At 39.7% G+C, this 21,484-nt stretch overlaps 1 protein-coding gene across 5 annotated transcripts; it reads left to right on the top strand.

The window, feature by feature from the left end:
• The first annotated feature begins 2,694 nt into the window (after positions 1 to 2,694).
• Positions 2,695 to 21,393, top strand: terfa (telomeric repeat binding factor a). Of its 5 annotated transcripts, none has more exons than XM_052118239.1 (14): positions 2,695 to 2,894; positions 3,019 to 3,114; positions 3,188 to 3,297; positions 3,382 to 3,474; positions 3,547 to 3,687; positions 5,301 to 5,401; positions 5,599 to 6,024; positions 8,262 to 8,345; positions 9,628 to 9,768; positions 20,058 to 20,198; positions 20,392 to 20,517; positions 20,599 to 20,672; positions 20,938 to 20,969; positions 21,083 to 21,393. In XM_052118239.1, the coding sequence occupies exons 1-14, from the start codon at positions 2,747 to 2,749 to the stop codon at positions 21,239 to 21,241; spliced, it is 1,872 nt and encodes a 623-aa protein (XP_051974199.1). In that variant the 5' UTR covers positions 2,695 to 2,746; the 3' UTR covers positions 21,242 to 21,393. The 5 variants fall into 5 exon arrangements, with proteins under 5 accessions (XP_051974199.1, XP_051974198.1, XP_051974201.1 ...); XM_052118238.1 differs by having other exon boundaries at positions 20,386 to 20,517; XM_052118241.1 differs by lacking the exon at positions 9,628 to 9,768 and having other exon boundaries at positions 20,386 to 20,517.
• Positions 21,394 to 21,484: the final 91 nt, after the last annotated feature.

Genomic DNA, 21,484 nt, shown 5'->3' with positions numbered 1-21,484 from the left:
GTAAGTGTTGACATAATATTTTTCACTATTTTCAATATTTTTTTAACTTTAGCGCATAAACTCAATGTGGATCCTTCAAATGTCGTGAAAACATTTTTGTTGAGAAAATGTAGTGTCACAAGACAGAATTGACCCCAATCTTTAGTCTGTTTTAATCATGACGACAGGGTATACATCCTTGAAAGCCAGTTTATTGTCGCAGTGTGATGATTGGTCTTAATGGCATACCTGCACAGATCCGATGCTGCAAACACATCTGCATCATGACACTACAGGAGTGCCAACACAAATATCTCATATCATGGAGAACAAATGAATGGACACTCTTTAATCGCAGTATCCATCCATTTATTTAATTATCTTACTTTTCCACACCATTCAAAATAATAGACGGCAGTCACGGAATTACTCCACAATACAAAAACATATCATTTCTGTGCATAAAGAATAAATACACAATACTAGCAGAAGAACATCAGTGTGTGTTTTTGGGGTATTATTGTTTGTACTTTTGAAAAAATGCAAATCAATTGAAGAATTAAATAAAAAAAATGACCAAATGAAAAAATTATATTGTTAGGCCTATATAATTGCCTTTTATTTACACAAACTGAAATGTACCTTGTTCTAGATGAATGAAGTCAGCTGAATGACAAGAATGTTCTTCACTTTTCTCAAGACTATAAACTATCAGAACTATTTATCCAATGAGTTCACTTTCAGAAAACAAACTTTTGAACATTTTTAAATGTTTAAATATTTAAAATCTAACCCTCTTTACCTCAGATCATCTTTGCTTCTTATTAAATTAAGTGACTTTAAATTAATTTGAGATAATCAAGTTCAGTTGGTGGTTAAAAGTTGCTGGAGAAATATGCGGGACATAATGCAGTTGTGATTGTGATGCTTTAGATTAGATGATTGTTCAAAATATTGAATATCATGAATGTATCGTAAACCCTGATATTGCACCTCGTCAATGTTTCTTTAATAGTTGCACACAAATCATATACACATCGACTGATGATTCTTATACTGAAACTGAAAGTGTCCCCCAATACTTGGTGCAGGTGCCAGCTTGAACAGGGTCATGACGATTCACTTTTGGGTCAGAACCGATGACAACCTGCGATAGAAGCAACGTCAGGACCGATATTACAGTCCTATCAGAAGAGCAACTGGACTGAATAATAAAGAAAAGCAGTCAATAAGTGCCCAACACAGGTGGGACTCCTTCAGCACTGTTTAAAAGCATCTCGGGGTGATTCCTCAAGAAGCTGCTGGAGACAACATCAAGAGTTCATGTCTGTAATTCTAGACAAAGACTGTGAAGATGATCAAATATCATTTATTTGGGATTTTGTTTAGTCACAACAGAATTCCCATAGTTCCTTTTATGTTATTTTATAGTTTTCATGACTTAACTATTATTATAAAATGTGAAGAAATATATATAATAAAGAATAAGCGTTTCAAAACGTTTGACCAGTAGTGTATATATTTATTTAAATCTAACTATTTATAATTATTTAATAATTGTATATTGAATTATTGTTATTTGAGGGGATTTCTCAGCAAAAAATCCTTTTTGTGGAATTCAGCTTTCAACACCATCATCCCAGCTGTACTCCAGACTAAAATAACCCAAATATCTGTTGCCACCTCTATCTGTCAGTGGATTACCAGCTTTCTGACAGACAGGCTTTCACTTCCAGCACCTGTACCATCAGCACTGGTGCCCCCCAGGGATGTGTGCTCTCCCCACTACTCTTCTCCCTGTACACCAATGACTGCACCACCAATGACCCCTCTGTCAAGCTCCTGAAGTTTGCAGACGACACCACTGTCATTGGCCTCATCCAAGATGACGATGATTCTGCATATAGAAAGGAGGTTGAACAGCTGGCTTTCTGGTGCAGTAACACAACCTGGAGCTGAACACGCTCAAAACGGTGGAGATGATAGTGGACTATAGGAGGAACACCCCAACATTGTCCCCCCTCACCATTCTATACAGCACTGTGGCAGCAGTGGAGTCATTCATGTTCCTGGGCTCTACCATCTCACAGGACCTGAAGTGGGAAATACACATCGACTCCATTGTGAAAAAGGCCCAGCAGAGGTTGTTCTTCCTTCACCAGCTGAGGAAGTTCAACCTGCCACCAGTGCTGCTGAAACAGTTCTACTCATCAGTCATTGAATCTGTCCTCTGCACTTCAATAACTGTCTGGTTTGGTGCAGCTACGAAATCAGACATCAGAAGACTACAAAGGACAGTTCGGACTGCTGAGAGGATTATTGGTTTGGTTTGTCATAATTCTTCTTCTGTCACCAAAACGTATGTTTTTATCTTGCTGACAATTTTAAAAACACAGTTAAATTTATACAATGTCATAAATACTTCATACTCAAGTACACTACCATCATCTCTAAATAAGATCCAAAGCAAAAAACTCTTTTAAACCATTTATCCATGAACAAAGATGAAGATATTTTCCACAGTATCTCTTCTGCATAAACTACACAGGTATGAAACTGCATTTCAAAACAATATCCAAGCTTCCCATTTTATTAAAAATGTATTAATATGTTACATTCAGTCCCATGCACTGTGACGTCATCACTACACTGACCCAATCAGCGACGCCGCTGTGACGCCACGCTCCTCCCCCTTCGGAGGTGTTTTCTGTGCGCGGTCACACGCAGAGAGTGCGCGCATTTGCGCGTCCGTGTTAAACCCGCCATAATGAGCCAATCTTCAAGCAATTCACCAAAACTCACCGACGAGCAGATAGTGAACAGATGGGCTTTTGACTTTTACGTGTTTAAAGCCTTCAGCGCGTTTAGAAATGGAAATTACGCCGCGTTCACGGAGTTCACAGACATTATTGAGAGTGGGTGGCGCGCGTGAGCTTTAGCATGTAGCAGAAAGTACCATAATAACAAACTATACTCTGTAAAGGGGAATGCTAGATGTAAAAGATGCTCATTAATATGATTAATTATTCATTGTGACAGGTTTGGTGGTCAGACCTGTTGATGGAAACAAGGAGGTGATTGTCAAACTGCGTTTCATGCAGTTTCTGTCCCTGGTGAATAATGGAGATAAGCTGGGTGAGTTGATGGAAGTCCATGTAAACATGTAAAAGGCGTGTGTTGATAATAACAGTGTTTGTTTTGAGTGCAGGAATCACTCTGACTCTTGAGTCTGCTCTGAATGTCCTGGAGTCCATATGCAGAGACATGAGTGTCCCACAGAAACACCATGAACACCTACACAACTCCATCACTGAGATGGTCAGAGACTTCATCAAGCATGTGCACAAGACAGCAGTTCCCATGTGAATATTAAAGTGCATTGCTCTTTGTGTTCCTCTGCAGCTCATTAAAGTGTGTATCAAGAGTGGCGAGTTCGAGAGAGCAGAGGAGATGTTGAACAAACACTTTCACAGAGGAATGGACTTCACTGCAAAGGTAAAAGCATCTGATGGAAATGCAGTGTGTAAGATCTCAGTTGTGTCATTATAATGGGCTTGTAATCTTTAGAGGAAGCTGTATGTGAATCTGATCCGGAAGAGGTGCTGCTCTCATTCAGTGCTGCAGCTGAGCTCTTACACAGAGTTTAAACAGGACATGCTGGATTTCATCGAGCGTCTCTACAGCGTCCCACAACCCTTCCTCAGCACGGTCTGTTCATTCACTTCTTATTAGATATATTTATACCACGGGTCTGTTGAATGCTTGATTCTGATTGGTTGACGGATGTTCTAAGGCGTTTCCAGTAAACGCACGGCTATGAAGTAGTTCAGGGTCTTGACCGCATAATGGTCCCATATAACTTCACCAAATTATTTCAAAGAGCCCTACAGGATACCACAGCAAAATAACCACATAAAACCAAGACATTAAGTTAATTGGATAAGAATGACAAGGTCTATAATATCCTACATTTCAATTTTGGTTCAAACGAGCCCTCGTCTCTCCCACACACGCTCGCACTCATTGAGACTCGAGTCCAACAAATGGAGCCGCAGGCACAGTTAGGAAACTGTGTCAAGTTCTCAATGTGTCATCCTCCATCTTTAAATGCATGTTGAGATCCCTTAGATCGCATTTGCGCTCCTTCGAGTGTTTTGAACGCAGGAACGTAACGCATGTCTGTGTTATGTGTCCGATGAAGGGTTGTTAATGTTTTGTTCACTGTATAAACTGTGTGTTGCTCACAGAGCTGAAGTTTCACTTACTGCCCTCTGGAGTAAACAGGTGGTACTACAAGCTTGAATTTCTCAGGAAAGCATTGCGAATAATTGCGTTAATTTTAACGTGTTTTTTTGTAAAATGAATCGCAAGTTATTTACGCGTTAAATCGACAGCCCTACTTTTTATGTTTCAATGTATTTCGCGCTAATCGGCATCACAAAGCTAGAATGGAAAGCAGCTACCCCCTCTCGTGCTCACACAATCTCTCGGGAGCAGTAAATAGAAAAGAAATAAGAACACTGTATACCTGAATGGCGACACTCATTGCTGCTGAGACTTGAATGTACACTTTGGCAATTTGAAATGATGTTATTCCTGACGTGAGCCACTTTAAACACAGCAATTCAACTCCGATCAGTTCCTCTCTGTCTCTTGCTCTCTCACGCACACACCCGCACTACCTTGTTACTCCAATGCCGAGAAGAAGCGCATCCTCCGTTGCTAGTTTTAAAGAGACGTTTTGGAACTAGCAATGAAGGCAGTGGCTGTATCAAAGGAAGATGCTTTATCTGTGGCAAAAGAATGTAGTTCCACTCACACGAGCGTTTTAAGGATGAAAACCCCAAAATGTCTTGAGATAAAACCCAGAACGATTTCTTAAGCTGTGGTAACCGCTTCGCGTCGTGACCACATTACCACCTCGGGTGTGCATTATTTTTCAATAATTCAATGGCCCGTCATCAATTATTCCTTACATATTCCACGAGAGCCAGTGTCTCTTTGTGACCCAAACATCAACAATCTTAGAGACTAACCTGTATTGATATTTGGCCATATTGAATATATCTACATCAGCCGTCTAGATATTAGCATTGATGTGTGCATTGCAAACAATATCGGACCGGTCAGAATCTTTATTTCACAAACAATTGTGTTACAGTGGAGAGAACTTAAACAATTTAAACTATCCAGATAGTGATGTTTGGGACATCTAATAAAAGTTTTAAAAATGTATATACTTCAATATAAAAATATTCGAAATGGTTTATTTTGTTTAAACCTCATTTAATGTTTGACTCTGGACATGTTGCTTTATGCAGATGCTGCAGCACTCGGGAGGTTTGTGTGTCGTTAGGTCACGTGATGAGGTGTACTCTACACCACCTGAACAGACAAGCCCTTCAAAATCAACTCAACATGGGTGCACACACACACACACAATACTCTTATGCACGTTCATTTTAACAGTCAAACTTCTACAGTATTAATAAAGTCATAGTTCACCCAAAAATGGCTCAGTGTTTACTCAACATCACAAAAGTAATCATTAAATGCAAATTGAATGGTGATTGTTTGTGTGTGTTAAACTAATGGTCTGCTCTGTGTCCTGTGCATCAGTTCAGAGTGCTCTCCATCAGGTCCAGTGCAGGTGAGTATGCTGCAGCTGCGTCTGGTGTACAGCACACTGAGCGAGCAGTTTGGGGTGAGTGTGCCCTTCTGTCAGCTGCAGCAGGAAGTGGAGAGTGAGGCGCTGGAGGAGAACAGAAGAGTGTCCAATCCAGAGCTGCACCTGTCTCTGTCCGAGACGCCACGTGAGCAGAGCGAGAGACTGGACGTTGGAGAAGTAATGAAGCAGGATGGTGAGCGCAGCTCCACGTCATCACGTTACACTGGCTCCACGCCATCACGTTACGCTGGCATGACCATCTCGCGATTAGTGCTGGAGGAAGACAGTCAGCACAGTGACGATGACATCACACCACAGGAGGAGTCACAAGTTAACATGTTACATGACACACCAGCCGCACTGACGCAGACTGCCAGGTAACAAAACACCCCTCTTTTTACCAATATATGCAGTAGTACAATCCCTGTGCTGTGATTCATCCTATGATGTGAAGTAGAGGTCGACCGATATTGTTTTTTTCAGGCCGATGCCGATCTTTTGAAATCCGGGTCGACCGATGGCCGATTAATGCAGCCGATTTATTTTGGCCGATATTTGGCCGATATGTGCTTGTTTTAACCTCTTATTTGAACCTTTTATTTGAAAGATAAAATGTAACACAAATAATTACTTAAGATAGACAAAATTTCTCAACAAATACATTTATTGAACACTTGACCGATCTGCACTTGTACACTTAAATTAAAAATGTATAATGTAAAAACATATTGTATAAATAATGTATAACAAATATATTAAATAAACAAAGCAGGTGTTACGAACTGCTCCGAGACACGAAGGTTGAGATCCAAATGCAGCTTTACTTTAATTAAGGGGCAATCCAGACACGTAATCCAATATTCAGAGCATCCAAGAGAAGCACAGGCAGAACTAGGGATGGGTATCGGTAAGCTTTTAATGGTATTACTATCTTACCAATACTGCTTATCGATCCGGTACTTTAACGGTATTCTTAACGGTTCTTTTTGTTATATATATATATATATATATATATATATATATATTAAACAAAGATAAACGTTATATAGGCACAGTGATTTAATTTCAGGAAGGTCTACTAACATTACTGTTCAGGTGTGGTCTAAAAAGAAATCTAATAAAGTAATCAATTGTAAAATAACACTGCATAGTTTATCATAGATAGATTAATGCTTATTAATGCAGAAGTTATTCATTCAAGAGCTGTAAGTGATTTTCTCTTTGCCTTTTGTTGTTTGATTCGCAGTAATGGCTCAATCGTCAGCATGTTCATTAGACTGCTTCCCCTTTAAGACCGAGTTCAGATCTAATAGGCTCCTGATGCAGCATATTTTCTCCCAACTATTTCCATAACTACGTCCATTTAAGACATAAACTGTGTTTAAGTGAATCTCCAAGCCGGTCGTTTTGACATATTTTTGTGTATATTTGATCGTTTAGACGCATGAAACCCAAAGTAGCCTATACTTTGCTTGTCTCGTTGCGGTCTGTTTCGGAGCGCGTGCCGCCTTGGGAACGGTATCTCTTGCGCTCTTTTTATTATTAAACGCGTCCCGCAATTTAGCAACAGTACCATTTTACAACAATCACCGATCGTGCCGATTCTGACGTTAAGTTTGAGTTTTAGGGAGAAATGTCAGTTCACCGCTGTGAAGGGAAGGAAGTTGTGCTAGACAGAATGCGGCTTATGTATAAATATTCTTTTTATAATCTTTGGAAGGCAAATCTAAAATAAAATCAGACTAATATCACAGATCTAAACCAGGCTATGTTTGAATGTTTAGTTCTGTCACTCATTAGCTGGGCTCGTGTTGTGCTCGCTGTGGCTCACGCGTGAGTTCTCAGTCTCTCTCTCTCTCTCTGACTGCGAATAGCTAAATTGCATCACAGACAAATGGTTTCATATTATTATACATAGAAATGGCTGGCGAGATAAAATAACTTTCTCTTTATAGCAATAAAGAATGTATTTTCTTAATTTCTCCAGTACCGACAGCAGAACCGATAACGTCCGAGCTTACCAAAGCCAGTCCTTCAATACTGCCTTGGTATATTTTTATTACTTATTTATCTGCATTGAGTGACAACCCTCTCAAATATAAGACACAAACAGAACAAATAAAAGTCTCAGATTCACTGTCTGTAATTGCAAAATTCTTGCTTACTTATTGTGACATGATAGCAACCCTTCTGCTGTGATAATGCAACTTCAACTACGACATCAATATCCAAAGTAGCCGAACGTCATGTCAACTATCGCGTTTGTCACGTTTTTTCTTGAAGTTGGCAGTAACATATCAAAAGTTTTTAATTAAATCTAAAGAAGTTATGCAAATTTAACCCTTACTGTTTTCTCCAAGGAACTTAGCTCCTTCCTTAGGCACTGGATGAGGTCTGCTCACTCTGCTGGAGAATGACTCTAGGGGCAGCGTGCGTCAAACACGTGTTCCACAACAACACTAGGCTGCCCACAGATGCGCCTGCCTAATAATCGGCTTGATATGCGTGGATATTGGCCGATGCCGATTATGTAAAAAATGCAAAAAATCGGCCGATTAATCGGTCGACCTCTAATGTGAAGTTGTCAAAAGTCAAGTGTGTTTTGTTGGAACAGGATTGGCAGTGATGGTGCATCTGTCTCTGAGCCACAGACGGATGATAGCAGCCCTGCATCTGTCTGCCGCAAACACATTAGGAGGTGTGTATGACACACATTCACAACGATACACAAATTTCAAGGTCTGAACACACAGTACGTTATATTTCGTTACAGTCTGATGAAAGGCATTATCTCCAAAATAAAACAAATATTTTTCAAAAGCATACAAAACTCTCTCATAAGCAGTCTTACAAAATGATTGGAAAATAGCATAATTAGTAATCATTGCATAATTGTATCATTGCACACCTTTAGTTAGTGAACTGTTCGATATTTTAATTGGATGTACATAGATTTTTGTTTGCGGACGTGGTTTTCTTATCACTGGATTCCAATGCTGCTTGTTCAGTCACAGACGCGAGTCTAACCGTTCGTGTTCCCAGAACTCAGTTGGTAGATTAACGATTTCTGGAGAAATTACAGTATTTTTGGATATAATCAAAATATCTCTTATATGGAGTGGTGGTGGTGTAGTGGGCTAAAGCACATAACTGGTAATCAGAAGGTTGGTTCTGGTTCGATCCCCACAGTCACCACCATTGTGTCATTGAGTAAGACACTTAACTCCAGGTTGCTCCGGGGAGATTGTCCCTGTAATAAGTGCACTGTAAATCGCTTTGGATAAAAGCGTCTGCCAAATGCATAAATGTAAATGTTAAATCAGTTTTTTCACTAGGATTTCTGGTCCGGATGTTGAGTGGACAGTTTGGTTTGAAGATGCGTTTTCCAGGTCCTATTTATCTTTCACTCGTGGTTTTGTGAAGATGGAAATCTCACAGCCGTATTTGGCTGGTATAGTAAAGCCACCTGACATTGTATGTACATGAATGGCTTTGTCAGGTAAATCCCAGAGCCACTGTAATGTAGGCAATCTCTTCACTACACTGCAAACTAAAAAACAATAGTGTTATAAATTAAAATCTATGTTTTGGACTTCTTTCATAGTCGTTCATGTTTTAGCACCATTCAAACAACAAGAGGGGTGGTGTTATACATAAGCAGACCGATTCTTGCTTCAAGTGACAGCTGGATACCTGATGTAAAATAGTTGACGCTCTTCAAAACATAGGGGCGGGACATACGTGGTTTGATGGATAGCTCTTGGCCAGTGGAGACGCTCGTTAAACAGAAAGCCTGATTAAACATCTTTTCTTTGGTCATTTCAATACACCAATCCAACAGTAGGAACAGGTCATTCTGCACAGTCTTTCTATGGTAAAAAGTCAAAATTGCCAAGTGCAGGTATTGTTGTTCTATGTTATTCATCGGACAGCCACGATATATTATATTTTAGTGATATTTGTCATTTTTTGTCCCTTAGGAGGAGAATAGTGAGTGAATCAGAGAGTGACTTGTCTGATCAACTTCCTGAAGTTCAGAGTTCAACTCCTGCACGTCACACACGTGACCCCAGCCCACCACCACCTGTCAGCTGCACAATCACAGATAAACACCAGAACAGGTATGACTCGCAATTCAACATCCTGTCATGTACTATGTATTTTCAAAGTGTAGTATCGTCCCAAATGGAACACTTAATGGTTTACTACATGCAAGCATTCGCTGTTTAACAGCTGACGAAAGTGACGTTTCAAGCGCACATGTGTTGCCACTGGCTTTAGCACGTTAGCCAACATCAGTTCAACATGTGTATCTTAAACAACGTACATACACACAGTGTGAAGGTGATGGTAAAGCGTTTAACTCACATTTGTCAGGTGCTGTTTCCATTGAAGTTTCGCTAGCTGCTACAATCTTCATTATTTACAATTGTTTTGCCAGACCAGCAGCACAGCCAGGTAACTCCGCCCCTTCCACTATGTACGGATTGCACTGAGTGCACAAAGTGTCCAACATTCCACACTCCGTATCATCCGGGTACTTAAACTACACTTCATTTTGTTGCATTTTCTGTGTTAACAACTAGGGCTGTGCCCCTAATAGGAGACCAAACAGTAGTCGATGAGAAGAGTCTAGTCGGTTGGTTGCAGAAAAAATGAAACTCCACAGGAAACTGATGAACACCGGTATTAGTGCTGGTTGGACGCTAGGTGGTACTATGGGGTAATTTTCATTAAACATGGTTAGAGTTAAGCCTACACAATAAAGCAAGACACCTTGATTTAAAACTTTGAACTTTATTTTTTATTTATTGTAACTATTCTAACCCTAACTTAAAATTCAAATGAAAAAATAAGTGCAATTAAAATGTGTGTTCAACTTTTTGAAAGATGGCTTTACATCAGTTATGGTAAATGGTCTGCACTTACATAGCGCCTTTTTACCTAAGCGGTATTCAAAGCACTTTATACTGTTTCTCATTCACCCATTCACACACCAATAATGGCAGAGCTGCATGCAAGGTGCTAGCCTGCCATTGGGAGCAACTTGGGGTTCAGTGTCTTGCCCAGGGACACTTCGGCATGTGGGTCGGCCACCAACCCTGCGATTAGTGGCCGACCTGCTCTACCATCTGAGCCACAGCCACCCCAGTTGTGAAGGGTGTTGTGGCAAAACAATAATTAAACAAATAGCATCACAGGATAAGAGACCTCAGGATCCAAATTATATTTTAAAAGATAGTTTATTCTTTTAAAAGAGGTTTGTTCACAAAACTACCACGACAGCTACCTCGCAATAGGAACAAGACCTAACTCACACAGAAAACACATGGCCTACTTATACCCCCCTGTCCTCAAAGTCCCTTCTTCCGTAATTTTCCACTCATCCCAGTAAAACCAGATTTAGCTGGTTTTAGAAATACAAATGGCTCTTCTAAGCCCCCTGGGTTTTACTGTCCTTACATCTGTGAGGTCATCAAAAGGCCATATAAACGCTATCTTGTTCTGAAGGCAGTGGCCCCACTGGGCTTTACTGAGTTTTACACCCGTGAAACTCAACAAAAGGCTTTATTTATGGCTAAATAATCCCTCTGTCTTTCCCATACTCATTAAGGAGTTAAAAGGCTTTTTCCTGACCATCTGTTTTACTGCGTGTGTCTTTGTTCCTGCCAGGTGAAAAGGAAAATACCAGAGGAGAGAAACACATGATTGAATCGAAAGAAAATCCACATTATGTCTTAAAGTAAATAAGAAAGAAAGTAAAATATAAATTTTCCACAACAAGGGCAAAACTCTTTGGCAACTAACCTGCTTCATCTGAGCATTCTCTACCGGTCGGGTATTTCGTTGTCTGGGAAAAAACATTGTCTGGGAAATGCATTTGTTTTGTTCCCTCATTCACCATATAAACTCAGCAAAAAAGAAACGTCCTCTCACTTTCAACAGCTTTTATTTCAGCAAACTAAAAATGTGTTTTAACATAAAAAGATTCAACAACAAGACATAAACTGAACAAGTTTCACAGACATGTGACAGAAATGGAACAATGTGTCCCTGAACAAAGGGTCAAATTCAAAAGTAACAGTCAGTATCTGGTGTGGCAGCAGCTGCATTATGTACTGCAGTGCATCTCCTCATGGACTGCACCAGATTTGACTGTTCTTGCTGTGAGATGTTACCCCACTCTTCCACCAAGGCACTTGTAAGTTCCCAGACATTTCTGGGGGGGGAATGGCCCTAGACCTCACCCTCCCATTCAACAGATCCCAGACGTGCTCAATGGGATTGAGATCCGGGCTCTTCGCTGGACATGGCAGAACAATGACATTCCTGTCTTGCAGGAAATCATGCACAGAACGAGCAGTATGACTGGTGGCACTGCCATGCTGGAGGGTTATGTCAGGATGAGTTTGCAGGAAGGGTACCACATGAGGGAGGAGGATGTCTTCCCTGTAACGCACAGCGTTGAGATTGCCTGCAATGACAACAATGCTGTGACACACCGCCCCAGACCACGATGGACCCTCCACCTCCAAATCGATCCCGCTCCAGAGTGCAGGCCTCTATGTAACGCTCATTCCTTTGAGGATAAACGCGAGTCCGACCATCACCCCTGGTGAGACAAAACCGTGACATTGTTGTCTGTGATGTCTGGTTAGTCCAGTCTCTCTCAGCCTATTGCGTACAGTCGGAGCACTGTTGGAGGTATTGTGTGTTCCTGGAGTAACTCGGGCAGTTGTTGTTGCCGCCGCCATCCTGTACCGCAGGTGTGATACTCGGATGTACCGATTCTGTGCAGGTGTTGTTACACCTGGTCTGTCACTGCGAGGATGACCTGCTGTCCTTCCTGTCTCCCTGTAGCGCTGTCTTAGGCGTCTCACAGAACAGGCATTGTCATTTATTGCCCCGTCCACATCTGCATTCCTCATGCCTCCCTGCAGCATGCCTAAGGCACGTTCACACTGATGAGCAGGGACACTGGGCATCTTTCTTTTGGTGTTTTTCAGAGTCAGTAGAAAAGTCTCTTTAGTGTACTAAGTTTTTATAACTGTGACCTTCATTGCCTACTGTCTGTAAGCTGTTAGTGTCTTAACGACCATTCCACAGGTGCACGTTCATTAATGGTTTATGGTTAATTGAATAAGCATGGAAAACTTTGTTTAAACTAGGGATGCACCGAAATCGTTTTTGGCCGAAAGAGGAAAAAAAGGCCGAAAATATATACCTCCTCGCCCCGCCCCTCAGTGCTCAGATTTCACTCTGGATCGATCTAGCCCATATCACGGCGCTACCAAGCAAAGGCGATCATGTCAGCGGTGTGGAAATTCTTCAAAGTTTCTGATAAGAACATCAAATTTGCGATCTGCAGTGTTTGTTCAGCAGAAATGTCAAGAGATATATATATACAGAGTACAGCAAGAGCTTCTACAGGAAAGCGCCCTGATCCACAGCAGTGCCACAACTAGCGCAGCAACACCACAACTTGAGACGTATCTAGCTGAACTACCCATTGCCAGAAGCGACAATCCCCTTGACTACGGTCGCATAAACAAAGACCGCTTTCCTTTGCTTGCGCGGATTACGCACAGGTATTTATCTGCCCAAGCACCAGCACAGAGAGTGAGAGACTGTTCAGTGCAGCATCTCATGTTCTTGATGAGCTTTCTGACATGAGAGACTGTCAGAAAGTTTAGCAACTTTTGTTCTTGAAGAGAAACCTGTCACTTGTACTTAAATAGAAAGCGGTCCAATATGATGTGTAAAGCAATTACATTACACTTGTTCTTCACTTGAGGATATATCTGTCGTTTACAGTTGAGGTTGGATTTAGTTCAATTACTGCTGTTTTACACTGTTGTTTTGCACAATCATTTTCACTTAAAGTGTACATACGTTTACATAAACAGAATAGAGCACTGATCGATATATATAATTATATATTATAGTTATATATAGATCAGTGGAATAGAGGCCCTCTGCCATTCTGTGTTCTGCCTTTTTAGTTTTAATTAAACTTACTGTTGCATATTTAACTTTTTGAAAGATGTTAGCTAAGTTCATTACTTGACTGTTGTTGTGCATATAATAGTTTTCTAAAACTTTACATTATTTGGATAATTGTTAATAAAATATTTAAAATTTGATTTTTACAGAACAGAATGAAGAATAATATTTAATATAGTTTTAATATATTTTTTGTCCATTTTTAGTGTGTTACTTTCAATAAAAGTGTGATTTATTTTATTGGTTTGTGGTTTTTCAATGGGTAAAAAAAAAAAAAAAATCGGTTTTCGGCCAAGTGCATCCTGGATTTTCGGTTTCGGCCCAGAATTAAAATTTCGGTGCATCCTTAGTTTAAACTCTTTACAATAAAGATTTGTAAAGTTATTTGAATTTTTACTAAATTATCCATAAAATACAGTGTCCTGAAAAAGGGACGTTTCTTTTTTGCTTATATATATACACATATACACTCACCTAAAGGATTATTAGGAACACCATACTAATACTGTGTTTGACCCGCTTTCGCCTTCAGAACTGCCTTAATTCTACATGGCATTGATTCAACAAGGTGCTGAAAGCATTCTTTAGAAATGTTGGCCCATATTGATAGGATAGCATCTTGCAGTTGATGGAGATTTGTGGGATGCACATCCAGGGCACGAAGCTCCGTTCCACCACATCCCAAAGATGCTCTATTGGGTTGAGATCTGGTGACTGTGGGGGCCATTTTAGTACAGTGAACTCATTGTCATGTTCAAGAAACCAATTTGAAATGATTCGAGCTTTGTGACATGGTGCATTATCCTGCTGGAAGTAGCCATCAGAGGATGGGTACATGGTGGCCATAAAGGGATGGACATGGTCAGAAACAATGCTCAGGTAGGCCGTGGCATTTAAACGATGCCCAATTGGCACTAAGGGGCCTAAAGTGTGCCAAGAAAACATCCCCCACACCATTACACCACCACCACCAGCCTGCACAGTGGTAACAAGGCATGATGGATCCATGTTCTCATTCTGTTTACGCCAAATTCTGACTCGACCATCTGAATGTCTCAACAGAAATCGAAACTCATCAGACCAGGCAACATTTTTCCAGTCTTCAACTGTCCAATTTTGGTGAGCTCTTGCAAATTGTAGCCTCTTTTTCCTATTTGTAGTGGAGATGAGTGGTACCGGTGGGGTCTTCTGCTGTTGTAGCCCATCCGCCTCAAGGTTGTGCGTGTTGTGGCTTCACAAATGCTTTGCTGCATACCTCGGTTGTAACGAGTGGTTATTTCAGGCAAAGTTGCTCTTCTATCAGCTTGAATCAGTCGGCCCATTCTCCTCTGACCTCTAGCATCAACAAGGCATTTTCAGCCCACAGGACTGCCGCATACTGGATGTTTTTCCCTTTTCACACCATTCTTTGTAAACCCTAGAAATGGTTGTGCATGAAAATCCCAGTAACTGAGCAGATTGTGAAATACTCAGACCGGCCCGTCTGGCACCAACAACCATGCCACGCTCAAAATTGCTTAAATCACCTTTCTTTCCCATTCTGACATTCAGTTTGGAGTTCAGGAGATTGTCTTGACCAGGACCACACCCCTAAATGCATTGAAGCAACTGCCATGTGATTGGTTGATTAGATAATTGCATTAATGAGAAATTGAACAGGTGTTCCTAATAATCCTTTAGGTGAGTGTGTGTGTGTGTGTGTGTGTGTGTGTGTGTGTGTGTGTGTATATATATATATATATATATTAGCGATATGCAATTACATCGGCAACCCCCGGGCTGAGGGAACGGTGAATATTCTTGCTTTATTCTTTTTCTATTTCATATTATGAATATGCATTGAAAATGTATGCATTTATTGAAAATGCACATAAATGCATATCTAAATTCAAATTGCACTCCAAACTAAATGAAAATGTAATTAAAATAATGAAGTGATAAAAGAATAATATATATATATATATATATATATAATTATTATACAAATAATAAAAAATATTCAGATAATTAAAATGCATTACATTTTATGTCACAGGAGATTTACATTTATTCATTTGGCTCACACTTTTAAACAGCGACTTACCAAAAAGGAAAACATAAGTGAATCATCTTAGGGAGACAGTGGTACAAAAAGTGCCATATTACAAAGTTTCACTATCATTAGAATAGTATGCAAAACAGATTTAAATGCAACAAGAATTGTAAATTTGTATTTTTTTTTTTTTTTTAGTGACTGGTTAAGTGCTCTTGGAAAAGATTTGTTTTTAGCCTTTTTTTGAAGATAGAGAGTGAGTTAGCTTCACAGATTTAGTTGGGAAGGTCATTCGACCACCGTGGTATGATGACACTGAAAGTCCAGCACAGTTCCTCTGATGCCCAGAGTAGAGAGGGTGGAGAGTAGGATCTGATGGTTGACTGTGTCAAAGGCAGCAGAAAGGTCCAGCAGAATCAGAACGGATGATCTGGGATTCAGCTTTCGCCTGTCTCAGCGACTCGATGACAGACAGCAGGGCAGTCTCAGTGGAGTGTCCACTTTTGAAGCCTGACTGATTGTCATCCAGCAACTTGTTCTGTGAGAGATAGGCAGAGATCTGATTGAAAACTGCCCTTTCAAGTGTTTTTGCCATGAATGGGATGAGAGAGACTGGTCTGTAGTGTTCTATCTGTGTGGGGTTAAGTGCAGTTAATCATTGATAAGACAATATAAAAAGCAGTTTTAGAATACAATGTATTGTTTACTACCATATTATTGATCATAAGTCAATCATTGACATACAGTTCACAGCAATCCATTACACAAGTGAATTTGTCAATCAGTTGGAGATTTATTATGAGGGCTTGTTTAAGAGCCCGTCAATCTACACCTGTGTCAGACATGCTTGTCGCGTCTCATATGTGTCGCGTCATAAAAATAAAATGTTTGTGTCAAGTTAGTTTAATACTCAATCTTTAAACACATCTTGAGATCCTTTAGTTCGCATTTGTGCTCCTTCGAGTGTTTTGAACGCAAGAACGTTCAAGTGTTGTGTGTCCGCTGAAGGGTTGTTAATGTTTTGTTCACTGTAATACTGTGTTGCTCACACAGCTGAAATTTGCGATTTAAATGCGTTCATTTTTTTAATGTTATTTTTTTTGTCAAATGAATCGCACGTTATTAACGCGTTAAATCAACAGCCCTAATATATTAGTAACCACCTTTCCATTTACCCTTAAGAATCCATCTAAACATGCTGGCGGAAAATTACTTTCACAAATGAAATAAATAAAAACAATTATAAATGTGAACATAATTATAATGATGATGATAATAATCACTAAAATATAAATTATGGTTTGAGGTGTCTTTGTATTTTATGTTTTAAACACCGATGTATTGGCTGCAGAGTTGCGTTCACAAGGAACTGCTCTGTGGAAATAAAGTGATCTGAGATATCTGCGGTCATATACAGCACTCCCAGATGATACTGTTCTTGCAAAACATTTTTAGAAGACAGAAACAAAGAAAGAGTGAGAACCTTTTACATGTGTGTGTGTGTTCCACGAGACTGCACGCCTCCGTATCCGCATGTCATACATGCGCATAGATCTGTACTTAATAAAGAGTGTTTCTTCAAGCATGTGTCTACAGGCAAATTATTTGTAATATTAATTTGATAACAGCATAATAATAATAATTTAATACATTAATGGGAAAACAATCCAAATATGGTCATGACATGGTCAAAGGTATCAGATATTGGCGATCTGACCATCATTGATTCCGAGATCATCGTCTGTTTGCTCAACCCGAATGTGCATTTCTCTCTAAATTAACACAATATTCAGACAGTCTCTTGCTGGTTTTTCCCACACATTGAGAATCATTCCCGCTTTTCCCAGTGTCACTGTGGCTCGCTTCGTGCATGCGCTTGTAAAAATGATATTTTAAAGGCTCATTATTACGGTTTAGTATTTCTCTGTAATGTAGAACAGTGTTAGCAATATTACTGATAACATTCTTTCTCAGTTCTGGAACTCAAACCCTTTACTGATGCCGCCCAACTAGGGCTGCACGATTATAGCAAAAATCATAATTGTCGATTATTGCACTTGATATTGTAATTGCGATTTTATTAATGTCGATTCAAATATTAAATTACCTTGACATCACAATGTAAGTGACCCTGTGGTTCTTCGGAGTAGCAGATTTCAATGGTGGATATGAGCTGCACTCCAGTTTCTTTTAAGCATTATATTGTAAGGCAAATACAAATTATTGTAAATTGATATCTATTGTGTAGAATAAATTCAATTATTGCTAAATTACTGCTTAAATTATTAGTCCATGTACAGTAAATAATATGGCATATTCAATATTCAAACTTCTTAACAGCCGATTTAAATCGACCAAGTTACTCTGTCCAGTAAGATCTTTAGTGGCGGGACAGGGGACCATTCATTTACATTTACATTTATGCATTTGGCAGACGCTTTTATCCAAAGCAACTTAGTGCACTTATTACAGGGACAATCCCCCCGGAGCAACCTGGAGTTAAGTGCCTTACTCAATGACACAATGGTGGTGGCTGTGGGGCTCGAACCAGCAACCTTCTGATTACCAGTTAAGTGCTTTAGCCCAGTACGCCACCACCACTCCATTCATCCCGTTAGACCTTCAATGTGATCTTGTTCATGTAAGATCATCATTCGATAATTTTGGCATCAGTGGTTGCACTTTGGAATTGAAAAAGTCATTTGCTTTCGGAGTTTGTGCGATTCATGAAAATGTAAAATCTACCAATAGCAGCTGCGTGGCAATTGGGTCTTATTAGAGCAGACGCGATAACAATGACGGTGATTCTTGAAATCTGCTATTCATTCATATTCTTTATGTTGCCTACACTTCCAAAACACACTTAGAACAGTTCAGCTCAATTACTTTATTGCTATTTTGTACAAATCAAATTCACATTGGCCTACTTATTAACATGTCAAAACAAAACTGTAATGACATTTTTAATAAATTGTACACAGAAACTCTCCCATTACAATGACTGCGGTCACTCACGGTTTGAGATCTGCATTTCGACACGAGGTCAGTGACGCTCCGCACAATGTTCTGCCATCTCACGAATGATCTCATTAAAAGCAAAGCTGTCTAATCAGTATAATAAATCAATTATTTACACCGCGTCTGTGGCTTGATTGGAACGGGAGCGTTTGTTGCTCATTTGCAGTGTATTTAACATCTACGTTCAAAGCGAGCGGTGTAATATGCAATGAATCCAAAATAATTCCAAAGTGTTTTTCACTCTTGTTCTACAGCTTCTTTTCAAGTGTCAGGCGATGTTTCTTCAATATTAGAACTAGAACATAAAGCAAGCATCTGGGCATTCAGATGGGTTATAACTTGCTCATTAGGATCAGTTGGCATTACTGATAGGACGGAGGGCTAATCTAAGTGGCTCTGATTGGCCATTGCCTTTTCATTGCTCAACGGAGATGTTAGTTATTGGTTAGAATTCTCAACCGCTGCAGAAACACGCTGTAAATACAAACCATTGACGGCCATAATTGCGATTTTCAGTTTTTCGATTAATTGTACGGCCCTACCCCCAACATATAAGCAATTAAATTAATATCATAAATGTGTGACGACTACTTGACTAATGGCTTAAACTAACGACCCCTAGTCCACTAGGAAAATCTTTGGACGGGTCAAGTGAAGTGGTTTTTATTGTCATTCAACCAGATACAGTTAGTACAGTACACAGTGAAACAAGACAACGTTCCTCCAGGACCATGATGCTACATAAAACAACATAGGACAAACACAGAACCACATGAGACTACACAGAATAAATAACATACCTATATAAAGTGCACGTGCAAACATGTGCAAAAAGTACGGGACAGTACAATAAATTACTAAAAATGAGCAGGACAATAGACACAGTGAGAGACCAGTACACAGTAGTGCAAAATGGCAGCCCTAAAGTGTACTACTCAAAGTACTAACACTACAAAATGCTGTAGAATAGTGCAGAAGTGTGTGTTTGGGAAGCACCTATTGGCTTTGTGTTACATACACTACCATCATCATCGAGTTGTGAAATTAAAGTTTTTAAATTGATAATTTATTGACCACATTTTCACTATAAGTCCCTAAAAAATCTAAATGACTTTGAATACAGAAACTGAAAACATGTTTATTATAGAAAAAGTGTGTTCAGTTGTATTTATGTAATGCTTTTTATTTTTTAATGCATGTGCAATAATGTAATAGATGTGTTTGAAAGATAAGTGTACTGTTATTGACCCAAACACTCGTTCTGTTCAGCCATGCTGTGTGAGCAAACGGCGCCCTCTAGTGGTCGGAACATATGTTATATATATTGTATTTTAGTGATTTTCTTTTTTTCCTCAGGAGGAGAATAGTGAGTGAATCAGAGAGTGACTTGTCTGATCAACTTCCTGAAGTTCAGAGTTCAACTCCTGCACGTCACACACGTGACCCCAGCCCACCACCACCTGTCAGCTGCACAATCACAGATAAACACCAGAACAGGTATGACTCGCATTATATCCCGCTGTAATTAACAACTATTTTGATAAACCGTTCATTTGGTAATTATTCTCTCAATGACCAAGTCATTTCATTTGCAGCATATTATTAAAAATGCTTTTATTGATTCACTGTTATTGTGTTTTAGGTAGTTTTATGGAGAGATTTTACAGTTGTTGTTTTTTGTCAGGAGCAGAATTGCGAGTGAATCCGAGCGTGAGCAGCATTCACAAGTTCAGAGTTCAACTCCTGCACGTCACATGCATGACCCCAGCCCAGCCTCCATCAGCCGCACACGCACAGACAAACAGCACAAGAAGAGGTGTGTGATGCAGTGTGTGATCTGTGTCAACATGCTCTTTGTGTTATGAACACTCAGTTGAGTTGTGTGTGTGTTTGACAGGGCACGCTGGCAGGAGGTATCGGGCACACATGAGGACTGGAGCGATGAGGAATCATTGTTTAGTGTGCCTCCAGGTACACAAACATCATTCCATTTTGGCCCCTTTGTTATCTAATGACATCTCGTGTTTTACATGCTTCATTCAGTATGGAATTAGTGTCCATACACCCTTATAGAATATGTCTGATCGGCATACAGGGGTTTCTTACCACAAGCCTATCACAACCCCTGGGCTAGTTGACTGACATCTAACGTCTCATTACCAGTAACCTGTATGTGTGTTATGTATGGAGATATGCTTTCATTGACATCGTATTGATCTTTTTTTCTGTGTTCAAGCTCCATCAAGTAAAGAGAGACAGACCAGAAGGGTGAGAATACTTTTCCCCTGTTTGAGACATATGTTTAATGAAATCTGTCTGTTTTATTTGTTGATTTGCTGTTGTTCGTGATACGTTTATGGTGTTTATTTGTGGTGTTGCAGAAGTGGTCTGTGGAAGAATCTGATTGGCTGAAGAATGGAGTGGCCCTTTATGGAGAGGGCAAATGGGGGAAAATCCATTCGGCGTTCCCGTTCAAAGGACGCACAGCTGTAAACCTGAAAGACCGCTGGAGAACTATGAGAAATCAAAACATTGTGTAATATATTGAGCTTTATATCCTTTTTATTTTCATATTTACCACATTTCAAAAGAGAACTGCATTCTCTGTGCAAATTGTTTCATAAATGATTTCGGTTTTAAAATGTAAAACATTTAGGGAGACTTTTTTTCATTATTAAACGTCTTCATTTGTCATATTTGTGCTGTGTTGTGATTTTTCATATGCCAAATGAAGACTGGGCAGTAACTTTATCTTGTAAATGTTGCTGAGAAAAGGATTCACG

This window comes from Xyrauchen texanus, chromosome 45 (genome assembly GCF_025860055.1).
Source record: "Xyrauchen texanus isolate HMW12.3.18 chromosome 45, RBS_HiC_50CHRs, whole genome shotgun sequence".
NCBI classification, from domain to species: domain Eukaryota; kingdom Metazoa; phylum Chordata; class Actinopteri; order Cypriniformes; family Catostomidae; genus Xyrauchen; species Xyrauchen texanus.
This window is presented reverse-complemented; position numbering and strand designations above follow the sequence as displayed.

Coding starts and splice junctions, on each gene's coding strand:
- terfa (XM_052118238.1), top strand. CDS start 2,747: ATGAGCCAATCTTCAAGCAATTCACCAAAACTCACCGACGAGCAGATA. Junction 3,298..3,381: donor ACAACTCCATCACTGAGATG/GTCAGAGACTTC, acceptor GTTCCTCTGCAG/CTCATTAAAGTGTGTATCAA. Junction 3,475..3,546: donor GAATGGACTTCACTGCAAAG/GTAAAAGCATCT, acceptor TGTAATCTTTAG/AGGAAGCTGTATGTGAATCT.